Source organism: Pelophylax lessonae (assembly GCF_965119305.1).
Source record: "Pelophylax lessonae genome assembly, chromosome: 3".
Lineage (NCBI taxonomy): Eukaryota > Metazoa > Chordata > Amphibia > Anura > Ranidae > Pelophylax > Pelophylax lessonae.
Window position 1 is genome coordinate 371,107,322 of NC_138770.1, and position 22,629 is coordinate 371,129,950.

The window sequence follows — 22,629 nt, forward strand, 5'->3', positions numbered from 1 at the left end:
GTAAGGGACGAAAATGTAGGCCTGCCCACTTAACTGCTGGGATGGCGGCTGTTAGTAACCCCAGTATAGACATAGACTGTCTGAGATTGCTTGGTTGGTTTGCAACTGTCCTACCGCCTTGTTTAATTTCTGCTTTTTGTCCAGAGGTAAGAAGATTTTTTGGACCCTGGAGTCTCTCGTAACCCAAGAACAATATCCTTTGTGTTGGTACTAGGGAGGATTTTTCTAGATTCAGTAGCCAACCCAGACCTTCCAGAATCCATGTTGCATCCCGGAGATTCCTGGACAATTGCTCTTGGGAGTGGGCGAACAATAACAGGTCGTCTAAGTACACGATGACCGACAATCCCTGTAGCCGCATAAATGCCAAGGTCTCTGCTATGACTTGTGAATATTCGGGGGGGGGAAGAGGAGAGGCCAAAAGGGAGGGCCTGAAACTGCCAGTGCTGAATGTCCTCCCCTGTTCTTACGGCTAACCCCAGGAACTTTTGGCTTTCCTCTGCAATGGGAATGTGCAGGTAGGCATCCTTGAGGTCTATTGAGGCCATATAACACTGTGGGGGGGGGGGGGGGGAGGATAGTTCTTATCGTATAGACAGAGTCCATCCTGAACCTCCTGTATCTGATGAACAATTCAGGGGTTTTAGGTTTAAGATTAACCTGTAGCTGCCTGAGGGTTTTATTACCACAAAAATGTGGGAGTAAAACCCTTCTCCCATTTCCCTTGGTGAAACTCTCCGAATGACCTTCTCTCTCAAGGACCTAAAGAGACAGCAGAGTATGGCCATGGCCTTCTTTTCGCACTTTGGCAGATGGGTGATTAACATTCTGGCCGGAGGGGGTTTTGAGAACTCCAGCTGATAACCCCATCTTACGATCTGCAGGATAAAGGGGCTGGAGGTGATCTCTTCCCACCGAGGGAGAAAGGTCCCCAATCTTCCTCCCACAGTGGTGAGGTTGTCATTGAGACTTTCTGGGCTGTTCAGGAGGGGCGAAAAATAGCCCCCCCACGGCCCTTCCCTCTTTCACTCCAGGATTTTCTCTGCCCTTCAGATTTCCCTGGAGCCGAAAAATTCTTCTGGGGATAAGACTTTGTTGATTCCTGTCTTTTTCCCCTGTTTTATTGGAAAGGATTTCCTTCGATCTGCCATATGATCTAGGATTGTTTCTAATCCTGGACCAAATAAGTGGTCCCCTGTAAATGGGATTCCACACAGCTTGGCTTTAGAACCCCCGTCTCCTTGCCATGTTTTTAACCAGAGGGCTCTCCTAGCCGAATTGGTTAAGGCCGATGACCTGGCCGTAATGTGCACCGACTCTGCGGAGGCATCCGCTATGTATGCTACTCCCTGTAGCAACATGGGAAATGAGGCTAATATGGTCTCCTTACCCGTACCCGCCTCAATGTGCGCCTTTATCGGAGTTAGCCAATACTCCATGTTTCTGGCCACTACAGTAATTGCCATAGCAGGATTTAGGTTTCCTAGAGCTGAGTCCCAAGCTTTTTTCAGGAGGGAGTCTGCACGCTTATCCATGGGATCCGGGAGCGACCCCATATCCTCCAAAGCCAAATCTGTATGCCTGGAGACTCGTGAAAAGGCTGCGTCCAGTTTAGGCAATTTGTTCTAGACCGCCGAATCATCCTCAGAAAAAGGAAATCTTTTTAGAGCCCCTGAAAAGAAAGGTTTCCTTTCTGGATCCTGCCATTCATTCTTTACGGTGTCTATTAGGACCTCGTGTACTGGGAAAACCTTTTTCTTAGGTTTGCCTAGACCCGCATATATCGGGTCATGTAGGGATAAGGCTTTCTTCTCTTCCTGGATTCCCAGAGTGGTGTGGATAGCCCCTAACAGGCCCTCCACCTCTTCTAGAGACAGTTTGTATCTAGAGGTTCTATTGGATTCCCCCTCAGACCCCTCTGCCTCAGATTCACCTTGGGAATTGGGGGGTGTGCTATCGCACTCTTCCCCCTGACGTTCAGAACCCGCAGGTGCCTCCCCACTTGTAGAGGGTAGTAACTGCGGTGTTGGAGCATTTTCCTGCCGTGCCGACTGGGGGGGGGAACTCTGTGGAAGCTGGATGTTAGCAAACAAATCCTTAAAGGACTGGAAAGTGCTAGCAAGCTCATTGACAGAAGGGGCTAAATCTGCATTCTGACTTTCCGTGTGTTCCTTTACTAAACTCTCTAGACAGACATTCTCTGCATAAGGGTTTAGTCCACGTTTCCCCCATATTTTCCTTGCAGGAAGGGCATCTCTTCTTGGCAATATGGGCTGCCTTTGATTTCTCAGAGGTTTTCTGCAATTTAATATAAAAAGCATAGTAAAAAAAATTCACTCCTACTAATGCCCCCAGCCCGCACAGCTTGCCCCAACAGAGGGTGTTACTAGTGACGACCATCACCAAAAGATCCCACAGTGTGACCCTCAGCCACCCTAATCCCCTTAAAGAAAAAATGAAAAAAGACAGCGCTCGGTCACACTCCAGATATATAAATAATAATTAAAGGCAGCCAGTACAAACAACAAGCTTGACAAAAAAAATATAATACAAAGTACAGCGCCAAAGATGTAAATGCTGGAAAAAATCACTATGAAGAAATAAGTCCAACAGATGCAAATGATGATCCACACTAAAAGATTAAGTCCAGCCACCAGAAGATGGAATCAGTGAGATGGAAATATCAACCCCGCATGCATCACGTGGTAAAAGATGTCTGCTTACCAGAACCTCATGACCTCCTGTTAGGGGGGGAAATGAGTGTGTCAAATGAGCGTGTAGTAGAGAAAAACAAGGAGAGGGTCCTTTAACTGAAGGAACCAATCCGTTAAGATCACTCCAAAACATGCAGGCTTCCGGCATCCAGATCAATTAATGCAGCAGGTAGTGACAATACCAAACCTCAAAAATGAAGAAGAAGACTCCAATGGCATAGTAAACCTTAAACTTTAATATGTGGTAGAATATAAAATGGCAACTCACAATCTGGACAAATCAATGTGCATAGAAAGGATAACCAGGAGAAGAGTGTCGACATGTGGACGTGCCTGACGTTTCGTCCTACTCAGGACATCTTCAAAGGCGAAGCCCACACATGTCTGCACACTTTATATTAGGGAAAACTGTTGTAAAATCCTCCTACGGGGTCCCGGAAGTCCGGAGCCGCAGGAGGTACGTCCGCCGGAAGTACCGTCATCGGCGGAGATGCGTCACTTCCGGTCCGCGGCTCTTCCGGGAGAGAGCTTGCGTTCCAACGCTACTCCTCCCAGAGGCCTCGGAAGAAGACTCCCCTCAGAGCGGATGCCATCTAGAGAGCCTTTAGTGGAAAGAAAATGGAGCTAGTGGGAGAGGTAAGGGAAAACCACCCCAGGTCTCCTTACCCTATGGTGGCTGGTGCTGTTCTCCCCCGGAGCAGTCCCTGAGGCCTGTGCCTCCGACATGGCTCTTGGAGTGGCTCACGATTGTTTCCAAGCAGCTGTCCCCCAGCTTGTTGAATGCACCAGCCTTTCATATCTGGCGCGCTCACCGCCGCGACCCGGAACCGGAAGTCGCGGTTGCCGCCAGAAGTGCCCGCCCCTACCGGAAGTGACGTCCCCCGTCATCCGGCACGGCTGCTCCACACCGGCTGCAAGTTGGGGGGGCGGTTTGCACGATCGGCGGACGCTCTCCCCGAGCGTGGTAAGCAGGCCCCCCAGCCTGGAAGCCCCCCCTGAGCGGGGCTGGGGTGATAAAATAACTTTTTGCGGAAGACAGGTAAGCGGGTCCCCCCCGGTGCTGTCTTTCTTGACCGCCTTCTGAGAGTACCTGACTCCCTTGTAGCTTCAGCCTCCTGGCCTCAGCTAAAGCTCCTCTTTGGACGGAGTCTGCCCGCTGGAGGAAACACCAGAACTGAGGCAGCCAGCTGGAGGGAGGCTTAAATCCAATGAATTGGGGCGGTGTTTCCTAAGAAGGGAGGAGCCAGGTTCTCTCAGAGGTGCCTGTCCTGAAAGACGATAAGGGAAAAATTGTTCGAAAATGGTGTTATCTGCATTTTGTCGATACGAGGAAAAAAAGATGGTGATAATGGCATCCAAAACACAAGTGAATTCGCTGCGATTCAACCATGATTTTACTGTGCGTACAAGTGATCGACCGATATCGGTTTTTTTACCACCGATACCGATATTTTGGTCATCGGGTATTGGCCGATATTTTCGGACATTTTTTTTTTTTTTTTTAATGTCTACAGGTACTGTGGTGGAGGGATCTGGGGGTCTAAAACGCCAAGTTTGGCTGTATTGAATGCTGTAATTTTTTTGAATTTGGCACCGCCAGTACCGGGAAGTGATGTCATGTCATCACTTCAGGGTACGCGGCAGCGCCGAATTCAAAGAAATGGAGACCTGGGTCAGACGGCGGCGGTGAAGGTAGAATCCCGGGGTCTCCCGGTGGGATGGGAGACCCGGGCAAGTCGCAGAAGGCGGCGGAAGGGGGGGGCGGGGGGGACAACATCCCCTCCTGCTCCTTGGAATGACAGCCGAGCTGCTTCTCATCCGCATCGATAGTCATTACAAGGCAGCCGACCGTCTGCTATGGACACCGGTACCGGTGTGATGCCTCTAGCTGCAGGCATCTCCCCGGTACAAGCACTTTCCCTGAAATATCGGCAATATCGGTAAATAAAAAGCCATTTCCGATATATTGGGGAAAGTCCATAGCGGCCCTCCATATATCGGCTTTGCCGATAATCGGTCGATCTCTAGTGCGTATGGTTTATTTTATAGGTCATGTGACTAAAACCACATCGAACATGTAACGGGTGCGTTATTAATGCATTCTTGCTGCGTTTCCAATGCATTTCAACGGGGAGATAGAGCTGCACGATTCTGGATAAAATGAGAATCACTATTTCTTTGCTTAGAATAAAGATCACGATTCTCTGCGTAACTTTTTTACATTACACTAAAAAATTGGGCTAACTTTAATGAAAACAGCAGCCTGAAAAACCTTGCGGCCAAAAAGGCATCCGAAGAAGCCCACAAATCCACCTTGTAAAATTTGGTAAAAGTGTGCACAGACGAACAAGTCGCTGCCTTACAAACCTGTACAACCAAGGCCTGATGGTGAAAAGCCCAAGAGTCACTCAGCGCTCTAGTAGAATGCGCCTTCACACGGAAAGGAGGAACCTGACCCTAGAGTGAACAAGCCTGAACAACCGTCTGCCTGATCCATCTCGAGATGGTCACAGTGGACGCTGCCAAACCTTTGCGAGGACTGTCCGTAATAACAAAGTCTGATTTTCTAAAGGACTCTGTCAGATAAACTCAATCGCCCGAATCACATCCAGAGAGTGCAAGGCAATTACCTAGGGATGCTTAGGCTATAAGAAAGGCAACACGAAGGCAACACCATGAAAATCCAACACTACCTTAGGGAGAAAAGACGGATTAGGCCAAAGGACCACTTTAACCCTGTGGACCACCAAATAAGGCGGACAGGACAGCGCCACCAATTCAGACACTCTGCGTGCGAGCAGAAGTGATAGCCACCAGGAAAGCAACCTTCTGCGACAAGGAAAGCAGAGAAATCTCTAATATTCTCAAAAGGAGGCTTTAGAAGAAGAAAAGTCAAAAATAGATTGAGATCCCATGGAGGCAACGGGATCTCCTCAGAGCAGCCAGATGACGCACCCCCTGAATAAAAGGTGCAAATCAAGCCATTAGTAGCCAACGGACTTTGGAAGTAAACAGCCAAGGTCGACACTTGGCCCTTGATAGTGCCCAAGGCCAATCGCTGCTCAACCCCTTTTTGTAAAAAGGACAAAACTCTAGCTATAGAAAACAAGTGAGGGTGCAGCTGCAACGATTCACACCATGAAATGTACACTTTCCACGTACGATGATAGATCTTCCTGGACGTCGACTTCCTGGCCTTCAAAAGGGTAGTAAATCACCAAGTCAGAGACCTTCATCCTTCCAACACCTTGCTTTCAACAGCCAAGCCGTTCAAGCCAGTGAATGTAAAGCAGGATGGAAGATCGGTCCTTGAGAGACAGTAGAACTTCCTGTAGGAGGATGATGCCATGGAGGATCCACGGCCATTTTTACCAGGTCTGCGAACCAGGACCGCCAAGGCCAGTCTGGCGCCACCGGCACAACCGGAATGCCTTCCACTGCCACCCAGCGAAGAAATCTAGGCAGGAGTACGAGCGGAGGGAAGGCATAAATCAGGCGATCCCGGCTCCAAGGAGCCACCAGAGAGTCTGTGGCTTTGGCCAGAGTATCCCGAGACCTGGCCAAAAACTGCTGAACTTACCTGTTGAGGCGGGAAGCAAACAGATCCACGTCCGGGGTCACCCACCGACACACAGGAGATGAAACCCCCCTGGATGAAGGAACCATTCCCCTTGAGGCAACACCTGACTCAGGTTATCCGCTGCCAAATTCTGCACACCCGGAATGTGGACTGCGAAAAGAGCTGGAACATTGTGTTCCACCCAAACCAGAATCTCGGCCACCTCCTTTGCCACCAGAGCACTTAGTGCCCCCCTTGATGATTGAGGAGAGTCCAACAATCCTAACCGGAGAGCTGCGTAGCCGACACGTCCAGTGAAGCAGGCAGAGTCTGATAGCCTTCAGTTCCAGAATATTCATAGGCAGGGAAGACTCTGCTGGTGCCCAAGTTCCCTGGGCACAGAGCTTCCCCAGCACTCCACCCCAGTCCGACAGGCTGGCGTCCAAGGTAACTACTGTCCAAAACACTGGTAGGAAGGGTTTGCCCTGGCAGAGGACAGGACAGGAGACTGGAGCCACCAAGAGAGAACTGACTTTGAGATGGCTCAACCGAATCTTCAGGTCCAATGAGTGGGGATCTATGTTCACTTTTGCCAGAATCTCCTTCTGCAACGGTCTCGAGTGAGACTGAGCAAACGGGACACCTTCAAAGGCCAAGACCATCAAGACCCAGGGCCTTCATGCAGACCCGCAAGGAGGACTGATCGGTCTCCAGCAGCAACCGGACCAACCTTTGCAACTGCTGAAGCTTGTCCAAGGGGAGGAATACCCTGGCCAGAATAGAGGATCAGCCCCATATAAGTGACGCACATGGATGGGGTCAGAGCAGATTTGAAATTAATAGTCCACCCAAATTCTTGAAGGGTCTGAATGGTGATAGAGCCGTTGCCCAGCAGATCCGAGTGGGAACTGCTTGCAACAGGAGATCGTCTAGGTAGCCCAGAGATACCTCGCCAACATAACACGGTCAGCAAGGGGGCTAAGACCTTGGTAAAAACTCTGGGAGAAGAGGCAAGACCAAAAGGTAACGCCACAAATTGAAAGTGCTCCTCTGCCACCGCAAAGCGGAGGAATCGCTGATGTCCCTTAAAAATAGGGACGTGGAGATTACACATCTTTGGCATCGATGGAGGCCAGAAAAGCCCAGATTCAAGGATGCCACCACTGACTGAATGGACTCCATTCCAAACTTCTGCACCCGCACAAAGCGATTCAGAGCCTTGAAGTCCAGGATTGGACGCACTTTGCCCTCCTTTCTGGGCACCGTGAACAGAAGCCTTGAGTCCTGCGCCTGGCCGGGACCAGAAATCGATCTTGTACCCGGAACAAATCAGTTTGGGAACCCAATCGTCCTGAATGAAGGAAGTTCAGGGTCCTTGAATGAAGCGCAGACGGGTGAGGGCACCTTTTAATGCTGAAGAGGATTTGTCAGCAGCACTGGACTGACCGGCCTTGGGCTTGCCACAATGCTTTTTAGCTCCTCCAGAAGCTCTAAATGGCTTACCTTTTTCTTGTGCCCCAGGGGCACGAAAAAAACATTTTTGAGCAGAAAAAAGAGGAAACCGCTTAGTATGGGGCGTTTTACCCTTGGGAGGATTGAGGAAGAGGAGTAGTCTTCCCACCAGTCAAGTCCTTAATCAACTCATGCAAAGAGTTGCCAAACAAACGCTCTCCCAGAAAAGGGAGATCTGCCAGGGCTTTCTTAGAAGCTTGGTCAGCAGACCAGGTCTTCAGCCAAACTATGCGTGTCAATTTGCGCAGCGGTCTTTCTTCCAAATGCAATTTTTTTTTTTGGGGGGGGGGGGGGGGGGAAATCACTTTTTTTAATTAAAAAATAAGAAAACCGTAAAGTTAGACCAAAATAAGAAAACAGTAAAGTTAAACCAATTTTTTTCCATAATGTGAAAGATAATGTTACTCAGAGTAAATAGATACCCAACATGTCATGCTTCAAAATAGCGCACGCTCCCGGAATAGCGACAAACTTTGGTGTTTAAAAATCCCATAGGCGACATTTTAAAAATGTCTACAGGTTACCAGCTTAGAGTTACTGAGGTCCCGAGCTCAAATTATTGCTCTCGCGCTAACGATCGCGGCGATACCTCACATGTGTGGTTTGAACACAGTTTACATGTGGGCGGGGCTTCCGTATGCGTTCGTTCTGCACACGAGCTAACGGGGACAGGACGCTTTAATCTCTTTATTTGCCTATTTTTTTAATTATTTTTGATTTTTACACAGTTTAATAAAAACGATAACATTTTTAATCTTTTTTTTTACTATTACAAGGAATGTAAACATTCCTTGTAATAGAAATAGCCATGACAAGACCTCTTTTTTGTGAGAGATGGGGGTCAAAAAGTCCTCAGATCTCACAAATACAAAAAAAAAAAAAAAGGCTCTTTAAGCCGGTTGCTAGGCAATGACGTTTGACATCGCTCCAGTCCTCTAAGACCATAGAGTCGAGTGAGGGCCATCATGCCCTCACTCAACTTCATGTCGAAGAGGATCCGGTACCCTATCTTTCACGACTGCTAGCGGGTCTGGTAGGCGGAGAAAAGGATGATACCGTGGTGACCATCCTTACCTGAAAGCCGATCGCCCTCCGTTTTAAAAAATACTGGGGTTATAGCAGCTGCCGCCATAACCCCGGTATTTAGTGTCAAAGGACCGAGACCTAAATCGACGAAGGGCGGTAAGTGGTTAAAGTCCCAACTTTTCATTTTTTTTTTCTAGTTACACTAACAGGGATGGAGGTGGATTCGCAGACTGCTGTGTGTGTGTGTGTGTGTGTGTGTGTGTGTGTGTGTGTGTGTGTGTGTGTGTGTGTGTATGTATACACATCCATATCCATCTATTCTACCTTCTATTACTTATGGTTGGATGCGTTTTCATAATTTTCTGCAGCATGGCAACCATGGTCCCTTTTTGTACAGGCTGTGTTTATTTTTTTTTTACCACCATTGTGCGGTCCTGTGGGCTGGGCGTTTGGTTTCCATGCCTGGGAGCTGCGATGCGAGCCGGTGCCCTTCTCTCCCCCCGCCTTTCTTTGCATGGGAGGTTTGGCAGGTCTCTGACACGTATCAGCACCACGCTTTGCGTCACTTTGGCGTCTTAGCATTGGACGCCATCAGTATACATCTATAACTGCTTTGTGTTCTATGTGAATTACTCCCCCTTCTGGCAGCAGGTCTGACTTAATTGGGGGACACCTATTTTCCAATTAGCAATTAACGTGACCCTGGGAGGCACCCGTGGTTGAGCAGACACACATATATCCCCAAGTTTTCAGAGAGTTCATTTAAACTTAGGATTTGGGACACACCACATGCTGCTTACTGCATAAGCATTTCGCTGTGTACTTTCTTTGGATATACTGCACCTATTTACTTTCTGGTTAATCCTAATAAATTCTAATGGAGTATTTCTTTATCCATTCAATTTTTATTATTATTCTCTTTCTATTCCTTTTCTTCTTTTGGGCTGTGGAAAGTTTCACCACTTACATGTGCCTTTTAACCTATTTTTTGGATTTCAGACACTCCAGTACAGTTTTTTTGTTTTTTCACACCAAAACAGTCACCACTTTACTTTCTTCCATCTTTGCACTTAGTTTTATATAGGGATGTGTGTGGTGCATTTTGCAGGACTGAGGGGATTACCATCACAGCTCCCAGGGGAGGCATATGCGATGCCCTGTGTCCACAGGACCACACATTACCAATGACAGTCTCCTTGCAAGCAACAATAGGTTTGGACAACAATTTCCTCCCTTTAATTTGAATGTATGCAATTTTAGTTTACCAATGGATTATTGGAACATATATACTTTTTTTTTTTTTTTTTTTTTTTTTTACAGAGTTTTTGGCATCCCCTCCTAAAGAGTGGTATTAAACCACAAAATGCGTAGAGGTGTTGTAGGTCAGAACTGTGGCACTCTGACTGCACCCTGATTGGGTGACCCAGCAATTGGGTGGGGTCCAGTGGTGCATAGCTATCCTTATTGAGTTGCAAGACAGTGATGGGGAAGCTTGTACTCCACAGGTGACCATATTCCCTGGATCTTGAGGGACTGGAACACTCTTCCCCAGTCTGAAGGACTGGCATCTGCGGTTCACTTTTCCAGTTATAAGGAAGGAAAGACTTGTTTGGGCAGCCACCAATTTAAGGAATTTCTTGCTTGGCTGGACAGGAGCATGGTTAATTCCGTGAGAAACTGCATGCTTGTTTTAAGTCAACAAGATGTGTCAGAGAGGTCTTAACTGAAATTAAGCAAATGGTACAGCCTCAAAAAAAGGAAGCTACCATGAGGCCCAGAACTCTGAGAATCTCATTGTGGGATGCCTGATCTTAATTTTCAAGAATGAGCTCAAAAAGAGAATTCTGTTCTCTTTAACAAAAACCTTTGCTTGGGATGTTGTCCAGGATCAGACCCAAGTATTCCAAGTGAAGAGAAGGCTGGAAATTTTTGGAAATTGATAAGCCAAACAGAGTGAAGCATTTCAACTGCCTTTGATTGTTTGAAGGCAACTCTGGGACCCGAGAAAAGAATGACAAGAATGAAGAGCAAGTTTAATTTTTAACCAAAAGAAAGGCTTTAGTATCACTTTAAGAGCTTACTGCATTGTTATTTTTGTGAATTAGACTTTACCACATGCAATAATTTATGCAAATTAGTCACGTGACCATGTTATCGCATTCTGTAAACTTTAGTGAATTGACCCCCATGTAACTACTTGAGGAGTCCTTCTGGAGGAGGTCGTCCAGATAACCTGTGACCTGGATGCCTGGAGTTCAGAGAAGGGCAAGGAGGAGCCAAGAAGTGTGAAAACTCTAGAAGCAAGGAACAAGATAAACAACAGCGTGACAAACTGGAAATTATTTTTCGCCACAGCAAAGCACAGAAAACACTGATGAGGTGGGATAAATAGGAATATATGAATCGGCATCTTGGATGTCCACTGATGCTAGCTATTCCTCTTGTCTCAAAGAGAAAACATGAGAAATTTTGGAATTTGAAGGATTTTAAAACCAGAATAGGAGGATGGGATAACCAGCACAATCTCGGTATTTGTGGACAATACTAAGCTAAGCAGGCCAATATCTTCGCAGACCTGAACAAAATAATAGGGAGGGCCACTACATGGCAATTTAATATTAAAAATGTAAGGTAGTGCACTTGAGTGCCAGAAATACAAACGCAAGTTACTTGCCGGGGGGGGGGGGGGGGGTCAGGGTCGGAACCTCTGGGTGAATCCAAGATGGAAAAGGACCCGGAGGTCCTAGTAGACAAGCTTAGCAATGGCATGCGATGCCAATGCAAGCAAAGCCAACAGAATACGGGCATGTATAAAAAAAAAAGGGGATTTACTCCAGAGATAAAAAGGATTACTCTCCCATTCTACAAGACTCTGGTCACATGTTGAGAATGCCGTCTAGTTTTGGGCACTGGTACTCAAAGGATGTGCTGGAACTAGAGAGTCAAGAGAAGGGCAACAAAGATAATTAGGGGACATCAGCAATGAGGAAAGACTACAAAGCATTGAACTTATTCTCTCTGGAGAAGAGGCTTGAGTAGGGATGCACCGATCCGATATTGGGTTCAGAAATCGGCCCCCGATCCAGGTAAAATAGCTGGATCGGAGATGGGTAAAATTTAGCCGTCCCACGGACCGATCCGGGGCGTCGCAGCACCTACGTCATTAATCAGCCTCACGTGTGTGTGTGTGTGTGTGTGTGTGTGTGTGTGTGTGTGTGTGTGTGTGTGTGTGTGTGTGTGTGTGTGTGTGTGTGTGTGTCGGGTATGGAGCGCGCCAAAGAGTCGGCAGTGTAGAGATATTACACGCTCGCCACACCAACAAGTTCCACAGCTGTTTGCAATGTCTGCAAAGTGAATGTTTCGAGGGGAGGTGCTCAAATTGCTCAAATCCAGTTAGCTGCAGTCTGACATACTGAAATTGCGAGAAATGGCTGCAAAGCTGGGCCTGCAAGAATAAAGAGAGCCTTTAAGTGCATCTCAATCTATGTGCAGAATCTGATCTTTGAATAAAAACATCTTCAGTTGTTCCAATTGTATGTTTAGGATGGCAGATCAATAAACAGACTACTTTTTAGCAAATGTTTTTCCACTGCATAGAGCTCTGCAAACATTTCTGGAGGAGCTAAGATTTTTCCGGGAGTGATCCAGTCATAAATTGACCATTCTATTTATTCATGAACGATGAACGTCTTCATAGATTTTGCAAGTTTCTTTGTACGGGTGAAAAAGTGTTCCTCTGTGGGGTACTCACTGAGAAGGGTGTTAAATATAGGGAAGTGAGGTCCACAAGGCGTACACATCCTGTAGTAAAGGGCAAGAGGAAGCGGCTGAGTACCTCTAGGCAGAAGTGGCAGTAAAGTGTATTTCCAGTCATGTGATGAAAAGCCTGGTCATTCACCTGAGACTAAGCCCTGAGTGGGGCTGCATTTGTGTCATTCATTTTACAGTGTAAAATGTTTAAACTTGGCAGTAAAATTCAGCCAGTTTTTGCAGTAGCAGTCAGGAATACATAGTGACCATGTGTAACTTGTCAATGAAGTTGGACCGTATATGAAGTACAGCTTTGCCCATTGCATACCGCCGAAGGGGTCTTCAGGGTTCCATAGTAATAGACTACAGGCCTAGCCCTGTATAACACCCTGCAGCTAACGACACGTTGCACCAAGCGCTGAGATGAGCACCCACACAGGAATAAGAGTTTGAAGGAATACAGGCTTTACCCATGTCGTGGGTTGCAGGTATGGCTCCCTAGGATTTCCCAGGTTGCACCAATTCATATGTGCTGCTTTTTTTTTTACATACAATAATAAAGGACAGTGAAGGAGCTGACAACCACTTAAGCCCCGGAAGATTTTACCCCCTTACTGACCAGGGTGTCTTTTGCGATTCGGCACTGCGTGACTTTAACGGACAATTGCGCGGTCGTGCGACGCTGTATCTAAACGAATTTGGCGTTTTTTTTCTCACAAACAGAGCTTTCTGTTGGTATTTGATCACCTGTGCGATTTTTTGATCACGTGCTATAAACAAAAAAAAAGCGTAAATTTTGCAAAAATAGCAATATTTTTCTCATTTTTTTTTATATGAAATTCCCCCCAAAAAAAATGTAAAAATCAAAATTTAACATTTTCGGCCAATTTGTTTTATGCTACCCGTTTGGTAAAAAAAAAAAAAAAAAATTTGCAAAAAGCGTATTTTGATTGGTTTGCGCAAAAGTTATCGCGTTTACTAACAAAGGGAAAGGTTTTTGTAATTTTTGGGGGTTTTTTTAACGCGTAATGGCGGCGATCTGCGATTTTTTTTTGCGGTACTGCGACATTGCGGCGGACAGATCGGACCCTTGACTGACATTTTTGACACTTTTGGGGTTACCAGTGACATTTCTACAGTAATCAGTGCTATACATATGCACTGTTACTGTAAAAATACACTGGCAGTGAAGGGGTTAACTTTTTTTGAAAGGGAGGGGCTATGTGTGTCCCTAGGGGCGTGCTTTCTACTGTGATTGGCTGTGGCTTCAGATGTATGAAGAGTGATCAACGGTTCTACATAGTAAAACCGTATGATCATCCTTCATACACAGGGGAGAATGACAGGCAGCTTGTTTACACAAGCCGCCTGACTTTCTCCCTCTCCCCCGCCGATCGCAGAGTGACCGGCGGACATCGGGTCCGCCGGTCACACACACGCGGGGGGGGGGGGGGGGGGTCTGCGACCACGCGGGAGCGCGCCTCCGGCGCGCGTTAGCTCCCTAGACCCTCACAAGCTAGTGACGTAGCCCTACGTCACTTTGCCTGTGAGGGGCTGACTGCAGACGTAGATCGGCGTTAGGCAGTCGGCAAGTGGTTAAGAGTTGACTGAAGAATTGGAAGATAAAAAATATTTAGTTAGGCTAAGAGCGATTCCTCCCTAATGAGAAAAGGTTCATCTTAGGACATCGGATCACAGCAAAATATAAAAAAAAAAAAAAAAAAAAAATGATTTGTAGGAGGCTGATAAAATGAAGGGTTTTTTTTTGTTGAATAGAGAGCACTACTTGAATTTCTTTTTTTTTTTCCCCAATCTGGAGTTTAGAGTCATGTTAAAATATTAAAAAAGGCAAACATTTTACTTTTGGACAGAGTGGAGAAAGATTAAAACACCCGTCTATTGCTGTCTGTGCCCCCATTAAGGAGACTTACCCTCTCTATTTGTCCTGTTAACCATTATCATTATAAGAAAGAGTAAGGACTCATGTACACTGCTGCTTACTAAACAGACATTTAGGAGCAGTTGAGCGTTTTTTTTTCAGCAGCCCCTGAACTTTCCTCTGTTACCTTACCTGTCATGTACACTGAAACATTTATAGTAGTTTAGAGGCAGTTGAGTTTAGTGGCATTTTTTTTAAAGCAAAAGCAAGCGTTGAGACAGAAGTTTATTGGCATTTGAAATGCCAAATGCTTGTAACAGCAAGCAAACGCATCCAATTGTGGTAACTCGCGATTTTAAAAGTGTCGTTTATAGGCGTTTTCACTAGGGATACATTTTTGACCATTTTACAATGTAAAAAACACTTCTAAAATGCAAACGCCGCTAGACGGGACATGTAAACGCAGCAAAATGGATGTTTTTAACAGTCTGTTACTAGCTGTCAAGTTCCAGCGTTCAGGAGAGGTTTTCAAACTGCCCGTGTACATGAAGCCTTTAATAAAACCCCAAATTTTGGGTTGTCCCCAGAAATGTATTTGAGGGGAAATCTTCCAATGGGGACACTAGTTCTGGTGACCTGGGGGTCCCCAAGGAATTCCCTTAATTTGCAGGGATTTCCTCACTTCCTGTTTGGCCATGGGACAGAAGTGAAGGGAAATCTGCACAAAGACACAAATAACGATAACGAAAAAAAAAAATTCTGATGGGTTATAACCCTCTCCTGCTTGATCCAAAATGGAAAAAAAAAAATGTTCCTATAGTTCTACTTTAAAGAATTGGTAATGTCTGATGTTTTTAGAAAGGAATGCTTAGTGTCCCACAAACTCAACAGTTGCTAAAAATCACAGAACAACATTTTAACAAAAACAGAGCATGATTAAGAGTCCTCAAATTAACACTCACGGAAGTACATCAGGGTGCCTGGTGACCAGTTTGCTCATTGCAACACATAACCTCTCATGAAGATCATGATTGACTTGACTTCCTGCTTTTATAGATTCTGCATTTCTCTCTAAAAGATCCAATAGCAAGGGTCGAAGCTGTCGTCCAATCAGAAGTGTGCATTCCTTGTCCAAGAGCAATTGTGCTAAACAGCTTAGCAGAGATTCTCTGTCTTGGGGAGTCCATATCTATAAAACACAAATAAAATAGATACACAGTTGTTTGCATACATTTTTATTATCCCCATAGCCAGAAAATGATAGCCACTTTCTGATAGATGGTAGTCATGACATTTTTTATGAAATCACCCACAAGGTAGTTATTTTCCTAGTCGGTTCATACAGCTCTGTAGACAATAGGCTGGCATATAAAACACAAAAAAAGTATACACTAAAGCCAACTATACATAGATAGAAATTTTGATCAATGTATGAGCACATCCTGGTTGTACACAGGTCAATCTACAGATTGGCTTGTGTATAACCAGCTTATCTGGTATTTCCAGAACAATCAGTGCTGCTATAGATGGCAACACTAATCCCTGTGTTCTGCCAATGGGGAAGGCTCCCCACCAACAGACCACAATAGCGCTGCGGGAGAGATTACCCCATCAACACTGACTGGGTTGATTAAAGAAAATCCAGCAATTGAAAATTGCATAATCTACAGCCTGCCTAATGCACCAATCATTACTAGAGGTGCACAGAATGGAAATTTTGGTGCTGAAACCAAAAATGCAGGATGCACTGGGCCGGAAACCGAAAAAAAAGATTGTTAATACAGAAATGTTGGACTGAAAAGTAAGTCCATGTTCAGTATACAGTAGTATATAGTCAATACTTGGTCAGGGCTTCTTTTGCATGAATTACTGCATCATTGCACAGCTGAGGTGTTTTGAAGCCCAGGTTGCTTTCAGCTGGTCTGCATTGTTCGGTTTGGGGTCTCATCTTCCTCTTGACAATATCCCATATTCTCTATGGGGTTTAGTTCAGGCTAGATACCATGGTCATTAATCCTAGTCCCAAGTCCTGCTAGAAAATGTAATTAGCATCTTCATAAAGTTGGTCAGCATAGAGAAGCTTGAAGTGCTCTAGAATTTCCTGGTACAGGGCTCCACTGACAACTCTGGACTTGATAAAACACAAGAGACCAACACCAGCCGATGACTTAGCTCCCCAAAACATCCCACTGGACCTCATGTAACTTGGATTATGTGCCTCTCCACTCTTCCCCCAGACTCCGGGAAATTTAATTCCAAATTTAATGCAAAATTTTCCACAGTCCGTGATGATTTAGGGAGCCATGTCATCTGCTGGTGTTGGTCCACTGTTTTATCAAGTCCAAAGTCAGTGCAGCTCCCTCCCAGGAAATTCTAGAGCACTTCATGCTTCCCTCTGCTGACCAGCTTTATGGAGGAGATGCAAATTTTATTTTCCAGCAGGACGTGGCACCTGTTCACACTGCCAAAAGTACCAACACCTGGTTTAATAATCATGGCACACCACAGCCTGCCTAGAGTTTGCCAAAAGGCACCAGTAGGACTCTCAGAAAATGAAAAACCAAATTCTCTGGCCTGATGATAACACATTGAACTCTTTGGCCTAAATGGCAAGGGTCATGCCTGGAGGAAACTAGGCACCGCTCATCACCTGGCCAATACCATCTCTACAGTGAAGCATGGTGCTGACCGAATCATGCTGTGGGGATATTTTCCAGTGGCAGTAAATGGGAGATTAGTCAGGATCGGAAAAAGAAATGCAGCAATGTAAAGACGTCCTTGATGAAAACCTGCTCCAGAGCACTCTAGACCTCAGAATGAGGTAAAGGTTTATCTTTCAACAAGACGACAACCCCAAGCACCCAACCAAGATAAAAGGAGTGGCTACGGGACAACACTGTGAATGTCCTTGAGTGGCCCAGCCAGAGCCCAGACTTGAACCCGATTGAACATCTCTGGAGAGATCTGAAAATGGCTGTGCACCGACGCTCCCCATCCAACCTAACGGAGCTCGAGAGGTCCTGCAAAAAGGAGAAACTGCCCAAAAATAGGTGTGCCAAGCTTGTAGCATCATACTCAATGACTTGAGGCTGAAATTGGTGCCAAAGGTGCTTTAACAAAGTATTGAGTAAAGACTGTGGATACTTATGTAAATGTGATTTTTTTCATTTTTTTTTTAATAAATTTGCAAAGATTTCAAACAAACTTTTTTCAATATGGGGTATTGTTTGTAGATTTTTGAAGGAAAATAATGAATTTAACACCTTTTGGAATAAAGCTGTAACATAAAATGTGGGAAAAGTGAAGCGCTGTGAATACTTACCGGGATATATATACATATACACACACACACACACACACACACACACACACACACACACACATATATATATATATATATATACACACACACACACATATATACACACACACACCACATTTTTGTAAACATTTTATTATCTTTTCATGTGACAACACTGAAATGACACTTTGCTACATTGTAAAGTAGTGAGTGTACAGCTTGTATAACAGTGTAAATTTGCTGTCGCCTCAAAATAATAATGTGATAATGTGGGTGGGGGGCTTAAAACTTACTGACCCTAATGTTGACACCAACCTAGGTAAAGCCCTAAACTGTTATCTTGAAGGCCTCTTACACACGATACTCCTGTTTGAGCTACTCCTTTTTCAGCCGTAAATTTGTCTTATTGAAATGCGCACATTTCCGCACATATGCGTTTGCGCAAATTCTCGTCTTTTCGCGCAAATGTATGCTTGTGTTTTTGTAAAATATGCAAATTAGCATTTTCAGATCAACAGTATGTTTGTGTGCGTTCATTTATGCGCAACTGCACGTACTGCATTAGGTGTAAATTACTGTCCAAAAATGCAGATTTTGATAATTTGTTCTTACTGAAGAATACACGGTGCTCATTTACGCGCCTGTGTGCATATGCACATTACAATTAATGGGCTGTATTTTAGCTCAGAAAAGAAAGAAAAAAAAAGCTGTACTGAGCTTTAAGCTGCAGTGTGCAAGAGGCCTTAAACAGTAATGTCAGTCTTAACCTAAGACAGGGCTTGACAAATTTTCCTGAAATCTAGGAGCCAGCTAAAAAAGTTAGGAGCCAGTTTTTTTTTAAACTAACAACCAAGCTTTATTTAATAAAACGGATACTAAATTACACATAAATACGACTAGAACCCCACTCTCCTCTAGCGCAATTGGATGAAAACAGACTGTCTGTCTCTTTCCATCCGATGCCATCTGATCCGATCCACGGGATGGATAGAAAATAGAACCACTATCCGTCTGCTTTTGGCGGACAGGATCAGATGGCGGCAGATTACTGCTCCATGGAGGAGAATGAAGGGTCCGATCAGGTCTGCCTGGAAAACTGACAGGCGGACCTGATCAGACAGCCCGTGTGAAAGGGGCCTTCGGCTGTGGCATGGCGATGAGGAAAAAAAAAAAAAAGATTTTTATATATATATATATATATATATATATATATATATATATATATATATATATATATATATATATATATATATATATATATATATATATATATATATATATATATATATATATATATATATATTTTTTTTTTTATTTTTTTTTAAATAATAATAATAATAATAATAATAATAATAATAATAATAATAATAATAATAATAATAATAATAATAATAGGAAAAAAATATATAATTTTTTAAATAATTAAAAAGGAAAAAAATATTAGTTTTTACATTTAAAAATTAAATTAATAATAAATAACCAACACTCCCTGTCAAAGGTAACTAACTGGACAGGGAGATGGTGGTAATGCATTGTGAACAATCAGGCAGTGTAAACAGTAATTACAACAGTCATTACTCCCGGCCACCACAAGAGGGCGCCAGTTCCCCATTGGAAGCCTTTGATCTCAAGTAGGCCGAAAAGCCGGGGCCTCAATTTTCGGACGGCCCGGAAGTCCGTGCAAAAATGACAGGACACCTTCTGCAGGGCACCCCAGGCGCCAGGTCGCTAATTCTAGTCGCAAATGCGACCTGGCGCCCGGGTTTTGTCGAGGCCTGACCTAAGACACCGTTTTTCACTCGAGTGGAGGTTTGTAAACAGGCTTGTTTGCAGAACTAGTTGAAAGAACAATGAGTGTGTATTTTATTTCCCACCTGGAGCCTAGAAAAAAGCCATTTCATTCTTCCCTAATAAGACTAAGACTGGGGCAATAAAACCGCAAACATCAACTGACTTTCCAAGGCAAGAATACACCTAAACAAAGTATAAAGAAGAAACCTTAGGTGAGGTGTACCAAACTAAAAAAAAATCCCAACATACAACTGTACACAGACAAAAAGGTCAACATACGTAGGCCAGTTTAAAACCTGAATTTCCATCTAAATATCCCATCCACTGAAAATGGAGAAAGACACACACACACACACACACACACACACACACACACACAGTACACCCCTCACATTTTTGTAAATTTGTATAGGTGTTTGGGGTCGTTATGTTGGAATACTGCCCTGTGGCCTATTCTCAAAAAAAGGGGGGGGGGGGGGACATGCTCTGCTTCAGTATGTCACAGTACATGTTGGCATTCATGGTTCCCTCAATCAACTGTAGCTCCTCAGTGCCGGCAGCACTCATGCAGCCCCAGTAACATAACACTTCCAGCACCATGCTTGACTGTAGGCAAGACACTTTGTACTCCTCACCTGGTTGCTGCCACATACGCTTGACACCATCTGACCAAATAAGTTCATCTTGGTCTCATCAGACCACAGGACATGGTTCCAGTAATCCATGTCTTTAGTCTGCTTGTCTTCAGCAAAGTTTGCGGGCTCTCTTGTGCATCATCTTTAGAAGTGGCTTCCTTCTGGGAAGACAGCCATGCAGACCAATTTGATGCAGTGTATGGTCTGAGCACTGACAGGCTGACACCCCTTTTGCAGCAATGCTGGCAGCATGCATACGTCTATTTCCCAAAGACAACCTCTGGATATACGACGCTGAAGCACGTGCACTCAACTTCTTTGGTTGACCCATGGCAAGGCCTGTTCTGAGTGGAACCTGTCCTGTTAAACTGGTGTATGGTCTTGGCCATCATGCTGCAGCTCAGTTTTTTAGGGTCTTGGCAATTTTATAGCTTAGGCCATCTTTATGTAGAGCAACAATTCTTTTTTTTAGAGAGAGTTCTTTGCCATGAGGTGCCATGTTGAACTTCCAGTGACCAGTATGAGAGGGAGCGATACACCTAATTTAATACACCTGCTCCCCATTCACACCTGAGATCTTGGAACACTAACGAGTCACATGACACCTGGGAGGGAAAAATGGCTAATTGGGCCCAATTTGGACATTTTCACTTAGGGGTGTAGTCCCTTTTGTTGCCAGCGGTTTAGACATTAATGGCTGTGTATTGGCTTTTTTTGAAGGGTACAACAAATTTACAGTGTTAAACAAGCTGTACATTCACTACTTTACATTACAGCAAAGTGTTATTTCTTCAGTGTTATTACATTTTTACAATATCTTTTCATGTGACAAGACGTGAGGGGTGTACTCACTTTTGTGATATACTGTATCTTCCACTTTGCAGTAAATCCTCCTGGTTACTGGCTTCCTACTTTGTAGTAGGATGTCTACCACCTTGGCTGAGAGTCCCTTATATAGCAGAGTATGCCATTCTTGAAATTATCAGCATGGATCTTGGTTTGGATTTGTGGGTGATAAGCTCCCGACTGAGTGTAGATCGCTCTGACTCGGTAGCATCCAAAGTTCTTCCGCTTTTTTTTTTTAGTGGCATGAACCATGCTCTTTTTGACCAGTAGGGAACAAAAAGGATCACTCTTACTCTCTCCAGCCAAATCTTCCTGATTGTCCTGGGAATAAGCTGGATCGGTGGAATGCGTAGGAGAGGTTGAACCGCTATGGGAACCCCAGGGAGTCTATCCCTAAAGAATCCTTTTCTCTTTTGAAGAAATAATTTGGTACTTTCTTATTCTTCGCTGTGGCGAATAGGTCCACCTCTGGGTAACCCCATCTTACAGTGAGTGCTGAGAGATTTTGTGATCCAGCTCCCATTCTGTTGGACCTAGTTTTCTGCAGTGTAGAAGATCCGCAAGAACGTTGTTCATTCCCTTGATGTGGATGGCTGAGAGGGATAGCAGATGAACTTCTGTCCGAGAGAGTAGGTCGTGAGTGACCCCCAGGGGTTTCGATCTGGTGGCCCCTTGGTGGTTGAAATACGTCACCGTCGTGACGTTGTCTGACAGTATCTGAATGTGTCTGCCAGTTGTCTCTGGAAGGCGAGTAGAGATTCTTGTACCGTCACAAGTTCTTTTAGGTTGGAGGAAACTTCCTCCCCCCATATTCTTCCAGGCTCCCTGTCTGACCTGGTGGCCTATGTGGGCTCCCCAGCTGAGGAAGCTTGCATCCGTGGTAACGGACCTGGAAAGGCAGGCAGAAGCCAGAGCCTTCCCTTTGTCAGCGATTCTTTTTTGAACCACCAAGCTAAGGACTTCCTGATAGATGGACGGGAATCTCCTCCTCTAGCTAGGTTGTCTTTCCATCCCAATGGCTTAGGAGATGGCACTGTAGTGCTCTCGTATAATTGGCCCCATTGAACAGCCGGGATGGACGCCAACATGAGGCCCAGGAGGACCACTATGTGCCTTCTTGTCACCCTGGTTGCGGTGATTAGCTGTTTTGTCGCCTTGGTCAGTTTTATTATCTTGTCTTCCGGCAAGAAAATTCTTTGGGCAACTGAAATCGATAGTGTAACCCAGAAACCCCACCCTCTGGGGTGGGATTTGGTTTGATTTTCCAGCCTAGCGAGGCAAGGACATTTTCGGTCATTTAAAGGATTGCCAATTCCTCTTCTCTTGTCTGACCACAGATTAGAAAGTCGTCCAGGTACGGCACTTCTTTCAAATCTGAGCTTCTGCATGACTTCCGCCATGATTTTGGTGAATATGCAGGGACCCGACGAAATGCCAAAAAGGAGAGCCTGCTAATCGAAGACGCTGATTTGCCTTTTCTCTCAGATGGCAAATCTCAAAAATTTCTGATGGAAAGGGACATAGGAGGTAAGGATCCTTCAGGTCGAGGATTACTGGAAAGGCCACCTCTGGAAAGATCTTACTGAAGAGGTTTTCCATGATAAATTTCCTGTATT

At 44.9% G+C, this 22,629-nt stretch overlaps 1 protein-coding gene across 2 annotated transcripts in view; it reads right to left on the reverse strand.

Moving 5' to 3' along the window:
- The window catches only part of MDN1 (midasin AAA ATPase 1), a 902,759-nt gene that overhangs the window by 874,611 nt on the left and 5,519 nt on the right, over window positions 1-22,629 (reverse strand). For both annotated transcript variants that reach the window (XM_082250237.1, XM_082250236.1), the window contains exon 2: window positions 15,403-15,629. In XM_082250237.1, the coding sequence (XP_082106363.1) occupies window positions 15,403-15,629 (227 nt within the window). The remainder of the gene's footprint in view (window positions 1-15,402; window positions 15,630-22,629) is intronic.